This window comes from Melanostigma gelatinosum (genome assembly GCF_949748355.1).
Source record: "Melanostigma gelatinosum genome assembly, chromosome: 18".
In the NCBI taxonomy this organism is placed as follows: domain Eukaryota; kingdom Metazoa; phylum Chordata; class Actinopteri; order Perciformes; family Zoarcidae; genus Melanostigma; species Melanostigma gelatinosum.
Window position 1 is genome coordinate 2,713,852 of NC_136651.1, and position 9,989 is coordinate 2,723,840.

General features: G+C 48.3%; 1 protein-coding gene across 1 annotated transcript; it reads right to left on the bottom strand.

Annotated features, from left to right (window-relative positions):
- On the bottom strand, positions 1 to 9,776 carry lhfpl2a (LHFPL tetraspan subfamily member 2a). The gene is made up of 3 exons (XM_079289754.1): positions 9,703 to 9,776; positions 5,512 to 6,293; positions 1 to 1,063 (listed from the first exon to the last, which is right to left on the bottom strand). The coding sequence occupies exons 2-3, from the start codon at positions 5,930 to 5,932 to the stop codon at positions 807 to 809; spliced, it is 678 nt and encodes a 225-aa protein (XP_079145880.1). The 5' UTR covers positions 5,933 to 6,293; positions 9,703 to 9,776; the 3' UTR covers positions 1 to 806.
- Between the last annotated feature and the right edge of the window lie 213 nt (positions 9,777 to 9,989).

Consider the following 9,989-nt stretch of genomic DNA (forward strand, 5'->3'; position numbering starts at 1 on the left):
TCTTTATTCGTTTGGGCAGAAGAACACCAGCTACGACTCCACCGACTCCCTGAAACCAGACGTCACCAACAAACAGCGATACTTCACGTCCTCCTCGTGCACGTCCATGTCTTTGTGCACAGGTTACAGGACGTCCGCTGGATGAGGAGCAGACGGGGACCCTGCACGGGGTTCAGCTCACTTCATATCAGGATTTCTTGTTGCAGAAAGAGGACAAACAGAACGCACCACGGAGCTTCATCGTCCTCGTGCAAGCTGTGCGAATGCTCATTTTTTCCGTCGATACATTTCAAGAGTCTGCAAAAAACAAACGATTCAGACGACAGTACATTCTGTAAGCTTCTAAAAAGGACGTCCACTCTGAGCTGCAGCCGTTCATTCCGGGTAGTTTATTCTGACTGAGTAGTGGTTCCCTTGTTGAGCTAACGCTCACACGTGGCAGACAGCTAACAGGTCGGCTGCTCGTGGTCTGGTGGCATAAAAAAAAGGCAAGAGTGACATCATCAGCCCAGCCAATCATTCTGCGATCATCACTATGTACAAAACATACATATCATCACACTTATTTACAGAACACGCCTCTCTGGGCGTCCACACGGTTAAACACGAAGACAAACACTGAGGAAAGAAATGACTTGGCACTTGTAGATTTCTCCCACGTAAACACAAGACGGAGACAAACACAGAGTCGGTTTTTAGTGGTAAACAATGCGGCGCCCTCCATTTCACAGGCCGGCCTTATTAAAGTCAGAAGGGCAGGTGGCTCTTCTTCTCCTTCTTCTTCTACGCAAAAGCGTCTGGGCCTCTCAGAGGAGGCAGATGAGGCTCTTCCCCTCCTCGATCTCCTCCTGCACCTTGTCGCTGGAGGTGGCGATCTCGGCCTGCGCGGAGAAGACGGCGCAGACGAAGGTGAGCACGGTGCCGCCCATGGCGGTGTAGAAGGCCCAGCCCATGGAGCACAGCCCGGCCTGGTACGGAGCCGCATCGGCGCCGCAGTACAGCTGGACCTTGTCCGAACCCCAGCCGGCGGGGTACAACATCAGACCCAGGATCAGAAACAGCCCTGCGAGGAGGGAAACAAGAGAGAGGGAGCGTTTATTAAAACACCATATGCATAGAAATATTAGGGCGCCAAACATCATACAGACGTGAAAGTTCAGTCTTGACCTCATAACCTCTCCTGCTGGCTTGGTTCTACGTTTCCTCGTCCAAATTCTATATTTACAGTCCGCTGAAATCAAAGAGGTTTGGGGTCCATGTTTACTTCCTGTCAGCTGATGTCATCAGCATACACAGCAACAGGAAATAAACTGGAACAGCTGTGAAATGGTCTAGAAGCTAAACAGAACTTCCTTTGGTTAACACAGACCACCGTCCCCTCGCTCTGAACCAACGTGTCTGATTAAACATCCCCGTCTTCAGGCAAACGTGCTTGTGTTTCGTCCTCTGGTACGAAAAACATTTCCTGCCATCGCGGCGTCCACAGCATCCCGTCGGGCCGAGATGATGAGGCGCGAGTAAAGAGAACCACAGCGAGGCCTCCGGTGAGGCAGGACAGAAGAGACCCTGAGCCGGAACCTTGACCCACGTGGCTGTCGGGTCGGAGAACAACAGGAAGGAGGTCTATGAGGGGCATTCCCCCCCGCGCCGGTCTCCGGCTGACCCTCCAGGCGTCCTGGATGGAATCACTTCCTGTCTCACTTTGACCCACTTCCACTGCCGGGACCCCAGTCCAGCACCAGAGGAAAGACACTGCTTCTTTCTACTTCTTCTCCTCTAAAGTTGTTTGAGATTAATAATACAAAATATTATCAACAAATGAATGAAACTTTATTGTTTTTTGTTCGCAATAACCGCATATTTACAATACAGCCTCATTGCCCTTCTGTGCTTTCTTAAGTTAAGTATTTCATTCGTTTTTAAAACTCTTTGTCATTTGAAAAGAAAGAATTTACCAAATTATAGCCAAACAATAATGATTATTTCTATGACAATAATAATAAAGCCAACAATAGTGCATATTTCACTGTTGAACCAATAATTATTACCACATGGGAAATTCTTTCCCCGCGTCAGCACTAATCCAACTATAAAGTAATTAAACTCTTTCACACGCTGCAGCATTTAAGTGATGAGCTCATGCATCAATAAAGATACTCCAGTAATATAATATACCTTCTGCATTATCAGTACTTTTACTTTGTCCTCTTTAGTTTCTCTCTCTCTCTCTCTCTCTGCTTCCTCCCTTTCTCTCTCCCTCTTAAAAGCACCCAATATCATATTAAACAAGGAAATGAAAACTAGGTCATAAATTCTTTCCACATGTTGCGTCGATGTGTCCAGTGATGGATTGAAGGTATGGTTTTAATTCCCCCCCATTTCCGTTTCCTCATATTGCTTTATTAGTTATGAAACGGCCACACCTCATTGATATCCAGTAAAAGCTATTGAAAGGATTGGAATCCCATTTTCTTATCAGTCAGTCAGCCGTTCTGTTTCACTCTTTTGCGTCACACGTCTCATCTCGTGTCAGAATCAACATGACACAGTAACGCTGCTTAAATTCCCGTAAAACATTTAGTTTTTTGTTTACTCCTGGTCTCCCAGCCTGGAGCTGAGTCACGCTCAACGGTTAAACCTGTGACGAGCTCTGTGACTCACGGCTGGAGGGGAAAGTTTACGGCCGGTAATAAAAGCCTTCGCCACCCGAAGGCAACAAGAATCTGAGACCGTTTTACGGCCGAGTTTTGTTTGCCGTCTCGTCTCTAATCCCTTCTTGGCTGAAGTTTAACACGAGTGACGATGAGTGAGGACGGCGTTTCAATGAATGTACAGAGAATTCACTCACCGGTAGTTTACAAGAAGCCTTTAGGGGGCTCTACAAATGTGAGCCTGCAGGATACAAAGCGTGACCCTCAACTGAAGACCGTCTGTTTTAGCCATTCGATTACGTAAAGCAAAGGGAATGGCTTTACCTCCGGCAGAAATCTTAAAACCACCTGAAACAGAGTCTAGTTTAATGACATCCGAGACACTCTGGCCGGCAGAAAGCGTGTCACAGGGGACAAAAGAGCAAAAACGTACGAGTGACATCAGTGCGAGTGCAGATTAGGTTAATGGGCTGTTGGAGGCTCCAGTGCAATGACGTGACCGTCCCCTGGCAACGGCATCACAATCTTCCCATCTGAGGTCAATCACTTCCCTCCAAACATCTGCGAGTCTGGCTCCAGTTTGCTCATCAGCGGAGGGTCGGCACGAGGAGTGGAAACAGTGATTAGCGGGGAGTCGTGGCCGGTGGATATCGGCGAGAGTGATATCATTCATAGGCCTCGCGAGAAGACACGCCGAGGACTCTCCGAACACACTGAACTGATTGATGGACTACATTTACATGCACACTTCTATCCAGAATATGATGATATTCAGAATATGATACAGGGGTTTTCCCGATGTAAGACATGTAGGATTTGCTGGTATTATTCAGGTTTCAGGAGCATTCTTTGGACTTTGAAGTCCCGCCCCCAAAAAGCAGACTGGCCAATCATAGTGTAACATCTGCCAGCTCCGACTACTCATCGGCATTGCTCCGTAGACTCCGATTCAACGGTTTTAGATTTTATTCATTTTCAAGCTAATTTTGGGGATTTGGCGCTAGTCATGGTTAAATGCATTAGCACTTCGATGCTACGCTAGCTGCTGAAGGTATACTGAATGTATACACATGATTGTAACAGTGAATAAAGACCTACCCGGCTTTACAGGAACACTGTTGTTCCTTCATTTCATTGCCTTCTGTCTCAGGTGACGTGTGGTTCACTTTTACTCTGTTATCTGTAGCTTTATCGTCTATCTTTATCTTTTTAAACATGTTTCAGCTGCTGAATCAGTTTGGCATCCTGGATATATCCTTCACATTTCATAGACCCTTCTGTCAGGTAATACTTCTGTAGTTAGTGGCAGTGTGGGCTCCATAGTAACGTAGCTCTGACAGTTTGATGGAGTAGCAGCAGGGGGCGGGGCTTAGCGAAGGGTCAATTGGGGTTTACGGTCAGCTCGGTGCTCAAACCAGCTGGCCAACACTGTTGGATGAACACTGTTGGATGTCAGGTTCTCCATCTTATCTCTTCCTGCGGTTGGAATGAGTGAAAGGTTGTCGGCCTTCAGCTCCACAGGCAACGAAGGAGGCACTCCCGCCTCCTCAGCAGCTGTTTGAAGCTCCTCTCTCTCTCGCCCCCTTTCCTCTTCCTCTTCCTCATCGTCCTCACAATGAGGAGACTCAGCGGTGCATTTCCCCACTTTCACTACTGAAGCCAGACTCCCGGAGCTTCATTTAGATGGTAAATATAAATGCAGGTTATGTAACTATGCTGGGTGTGTACACTCCATTTCTACATTGGAAGCTTGACGGGTGTAAGAACAAGGGTCAAACTTATACTCCAGATAAAGAAATCTGTTAATTATTGATCGTCTGTCGACTTGAAAGGAGACTCTGAAGTCCGGCATTGCTTGCAGGAAACAGCTACTCTGCTTGGATTCGCACAGTTACAATAGAACCCAATAGAAACTCACAGCAATAAAAAAACTAAAAACATGATTCACTTCTCTGTTGGTGTTCATAGTTTCCGTGTCAAACTCCTTCGCCTCCTTATAGCTCAGAAGCTAAACCGAAAGTAGCATATTTAGCGCTCCTTTAGCGGAACAGTATGTAGAAACAATCTAAAAAGTGTAAAAAGTTTACAGCTCGGCATGTCCACCACACGCCCACCTTTTTCTGTTTGGGCCTGCACCAAATAAACAACAGTGGGGGAGGACGGCCATTTCACCACCACCACCACAGAGCTGTGGGAGACAGAGGAGGCTCAGCGAGCATGATCTCATGGCCTCCTCCCCTTCCATAACTCACCACGCTGAGTCAAAGTGGCCACAACCAAAGGACACGCACCCTTCACACACAAACACAGATACAGGCGCGTTCAACTCGGTTTGTTTTGGGATCGAGAGTCTCCAGCTGACTGGGTGGAAAGTCAATATTTGGGTGGCAGTTGCTCCGCAGGTGGAAAAAAGGAAAAAGAAAAACTTCTGACCACCTGGGGGTAAAAGTTCACAGAGGCTCTGTGAGAATCAAACATCATTCTAGCGGTGGGAGCTGTGGCGCTCGTAATGAACGTGTTCGGCTGAAAGTAGAACTTTTAATTTACCTCGATGAACGTCGGACGCCGCAGGAATGAAGAAAGACAATGAAAGGTTTGACGGACCGAGTTGGCTTCCGTGATTCCTGTTCTCTTTAAATCAGTGAAGTCGGATTGACGGATTGGACCCCCCAATTCATTTCTGGAGCGGTTTGACCATCCAACAAGCAGTTCTGATGAACTACACTGGCGCCTTCAGACTATTTGTTCAATAACACAAACCTGAGTCTGTTTCCTACCTTCTGTCCCTGAAGAACACGCTTGCTGTTTTCTAATCTAACACAGTAGAAATCCTAACGGTAGTCATGAGACCTGTGCTCACCTGCGATCCCTTGCAGCAGTCCGCACACGTTGAAGATGCTCTTCTTCATGATGCTCTGGAAGCACATGGTGAAGACCGAGATGAACGCCACGGCACACAGCAGCAGGATCCCCGCCGCCAGGAAGATGGACGTGGCCTGCCAGAACCCGCTGGCAATCTGCCCAAAGTGTATCGCGTACGGTCCGCACAGTATTCCGCGCTTCAGGTGCGGCAGTTTTATGCAGCGGCCGTAGATGCCCAGGGTGGGCCTGTAGGCCTCTCCGGCCGCCGTGGCCCCATGGGGGCCGAAGACGGCATCGGGCGTGCGGGGGAATCCCACCAGCCAGTCGGTGCTCATGAAGGCGATGAGCTCTCCGAACGCGGCCACGATACTCAGCAGAGTCCACAGCATGGAGCGGCAGGTGACAATGACATGGCACATGCTGACGGCGGCTGGAGTCTCGCAGGACGCCCCTTCAAAAGACCCGGGAGCTGAGGGTGCGATGCTTCTCCGGCGGAGATGCGAGGGCGAGTGAGCACTTGTGGCGAGCGAGTTAGGCGACGCCGCTGAAGACAAAAGGTTCCCGTCAATGATTCACAGTCTGCAGCTTCCCTCTTTTTTCTCCTTTCGCTTCTTATCTTCTGGCCGGTGTCGTTTCGTCCCACAGCTGTTCTCCCTCCTCCTTGAAGTCGCCCTCCTGTCGGCTCGGTCTTCAGACTCTTATTCTGTCTGGTTTTTGGCGTCTACATTGTATTGAGGTTGCGCTCCCTGAGCCAGCCCGCTGGCGTCACATCAGACACACCTAAGAGATAAAACAGGGACAAGAACAACAGGGGGAGGGATTTCATTGCGTGCATAAGAAAGAAATGTAATTGCATGTATAAAAAGAAACTCTAAGTCAGTCCTTTTATTTGAGGAAGCTCTCTTGTTTCTGCAAAGCAGAATGAGGAAAGTGTGGCGGAGCAGCAGAGAGAGGAGGAAGGGATCTTCAGGAGAAGGTTTAATTGTGTGGGGATGTTTTTGTTTGAACTGGGCCTCTTCTGTTTTCGCTGTGTTTACGTTAAACGACTTGTGATCAGGGCTCTCTGCTCCCAGCGGAGCTTCGCGACTGAGTTTGCAAAGATGAAAACTAGAAAAACATTATGCATGTCGTGGAGGTGAAGGTGAGTTAGGGTTTAAAATGGAGAAGCGGATGCAGAACAGACAGGAAAAACAAGCCGGAGGACTCTCATCAAGCAGCCCACTCAGCTGACCCGGGGTCAGCCGGCGGTTGATAACACGGCGGCCTGTCCGGCTGTCTGCTGATAACCTCGGTGACATCCACCCCGCTGCACTGCTGAGTCAGTGACACCGACGTACAATGAGGAAGCTGCAAATGGTGTCGGTTCATTAAAAAAAGCCAACTCCCCGGGGATCAAAACACTACTTCTATTTAAGTTATGAGATTTTATCTATGAGAGACATTTACAGATTTGAGCAGAACGTACATTGAGAAGCAGACCTTTGAAAGCCTTATACAGGCATGCGTGTGTGTGTGTTATGAATGCAGCTCCGGGCCGAAGCTGCCGGTTGGTTCTTTTCTTTCTTTTCTGCCGCCTCCTGGGACTCCGGTAGTCGTTCTCCGACCAGTGTTCAGGCAGTGCAGCAGAGGGATCCGGGGGTCCGCTGTTGACACGTGTGCCGCCCGCATTGTGAGGTTTCCATCGCTCGCGTCGTGCCCCTCAAAGCAACGGGTCACTGGAGCCACGGCCGTCCCGCCAAAGTGTGTGAGCGAGTTAGAGCGCCACACAAACTTTCATCTTTGACGCCCTGTCGAGATATCAAGAGTTCTTTTTTCCCACCCTTTCTTCTGATCTGTGGTTTCTTACAGCACAGGGCGGTGTGTGTGTGTGTGTGTGTGTGGGGGGGGGGGGGGGGGTGTGTGTGAGCTAACGTCGAGTGTGTTTGGACAGATGACATCATAAGAGCAGGCACAGGCCTCTGTGGATTTGAAACCAAAATTAATTTTATGAATCACAAACTGTTCTCGTTGCGTCACCGTGAACAGATGCAGGAACAGATGCAGGCCCACGTTCACCGGCTGGACTTTTTGAAACTCGTCCCCGCCCCCCCCCCCCCCCCCCCCCCCCCCCACTTCGCACAGAAAGGCCGATGAGTCCCAGAAGTCCTTTGATGTGACTCGTGTTTGACGTCAGGATTTAAGACAAACGCAGCTTTGGGGTCAAACATTTGCCGGCCGGTTGCGACGGCTAATTCCTCCCCGACAGGAATACTGTTGGAAAACACTTTGGAGCTGAAACAATTCGAACCAGCTGGGGAGATATGGAGCTTTGAAGACCCGGACACTTAACCTCCGACCTTGCTCGGCCGCAGTATGTTTGCGTCACGTGCCTGCTAGCGGGTCTCAGTGTGTCTAGAGCTGAATGTGGGTAAGTAGATCCACAACAAGTCTGGACAAGTCTGGTTCCATTAATGTAAGTATTATTGTTAATGTATCCCAAGATAGAGCGCAGCATGGTCGTCCACATATGTGAGGCTCGAGGTGGATTTATGATGTCCTTGATACTCCGGGAGTAACCCGGGGGGGGGGCGGGGGGAGACCAGCATTATCTGAGGCTCGGTTTACATAAACAGAAGAGTTTACAAGCTTCAGACTGCACCCACCACCCCGTTGACCCCCAATGCTGATCCACATGCATGCACACACTTATGAGACTCCCAGACACATGCTCCCCCAAAGAGTGAGCTAGGCTTTACTCATCTTGAATAACAACTAATCTGTGATCTGTTAAAGATGCCAAAAGAAGACCATTAAAACTCACACTAAAAACAAACAAGTCTACGGCTGAAGCTTTGAGCTTAACGCTGATGTCGGGATGCTAACATGCTGATGTTTGGCAGATATGTTTAGCATGTACACTGTCTTAGTTTGGCGTGTTAGCATGCTAATATCTGCTAATTAGTGCGAGACAGAAAGTACAGCAGGTCATAAACCAAAGTATTCAAAATTTGAAACGATGGGTCTGAAGAAAAGTCAGGGGATCACCAACGTTATTAGAATTTATCCGAAGGGGGAACTGAATGTCTGTTCCAAATTTCATGTAAATTCTTCTCATAGATTCCTGCAGAGATCATCTCATCTCTGGACTTTTAGCTGTGATGACCATTCACACAAAACCTCATGGAAAAGTAATAAGAAAGTCTTTAGGATTCAACCTCTGGGGATCATGAATATCTGCACCAAATTTCATGGCAATCCATCAAGTAATTGTCAAGACATGTCACTATTAGCCAAAAATGGCAACCTAATGGTGGCACAACAGGAAAGGTTTGGGGATCACCAAAGTCTTTAGGATTCAACCTCTGGGGAGCATGAATATCTGCACCAAATTCCATGCCAATCCATCAAATAGTAGTTTAGATATATTTCAGTCAGGACCAACGCTGCCATCCCCTTTCAGCTGCGACTACAGCTGCTGTTCAAAGTGTCCACTCAGCCTTTTCTCTTATCACAGCAACAACACAGCAGGAAACGCCTTTCCACGCTGCCACTGACCGGAAACAATCTACATGTCTATAGACAAGCCTCGACCGGAGCAACGCGTCACCATGGAGAGCGTCTGTTCAGAGCTGGATGAGGAGTTTACGGAGAGTTTATGATGAGCTTCTACAACGATTAAAAGCATCTACTCATTCGGATTAATATTAATCAACGGCAAACAGCTTCTTTTTTTAATTTCCCTTGCATTGTCCAGCCTCTTGCCTCGTGTGACCCAACAAGGGAAGCAATGTTAACACAAAGGGAGCGCTTATAATCTGTGAGGATCTGTTTGAATGAGAAGCCCCTGCAGCTACTGAAAGGGAATGCAGGAGACGATTGGTCACGGAGGACGACAAACACTCGTCCAGTCACACTTTCTGGTCTCATAACGGCTCAGAGAGAAACCACATGGTCGGATGTCAAACAGCAGCAACAAACACTGGTTTTGTATTATTTCGTAGCTCTTTTGCAGGCGTTAAAAGACAGATTACGTCTGTTATTTAAGGAAGATTACTCTCATAGAGATAACAGCAGTCTTTCCAAACACTTCTGCACATGTGCACAGCATCCTGGAGCTTGTGATTCAGACATTATATTTACATCCTATCACATCAGTTAGTATGAATGAGGGAATTCATGCAGGATAATGTAATTAAAACAACAGTCCAACCTGTCTCCATTTGTCTTTGGATAGTCCAGCTCTCCTGGAGATGTGGCTCCTCTGCCCTGACTCTCCTCCTCTGCTCACACTTTTAATGCTTCTCTCTCAGACTCCTGACTCCCGGACCCTCCCCTAAGTCCCTCCCCCCTGGGTGGCCACGTCTCCTCTGATTGGTTGGACCCCCGAACACTGAAGCCACATTTCTTGAGAGAGTCCACATGGTGGCCATATTTCAGTGCTGAATCTGGGTTAAAATAACAAGAGCTGGAGCTGCAGAGGGTCTCTCCTCTTCCTCG

Excerpts from the sequence above, each read along its gene's own strand:
- lhfpl2a (XM_079289754.1), bottom strand. The coding sequence starts at position 5,932 with ATGTGCCATGTCATTGTCACCTGCCGCTCCATGCTGTGGACTCTGCTG. Across the intron at positions 1,064-5,511 it reads ACTGCTGCAAGGGATCGCAG|GGCTGTTTCTGATCCTGGGT; the intron begins GTGAGCACAGGT and ends CCCTCCTCGCAG.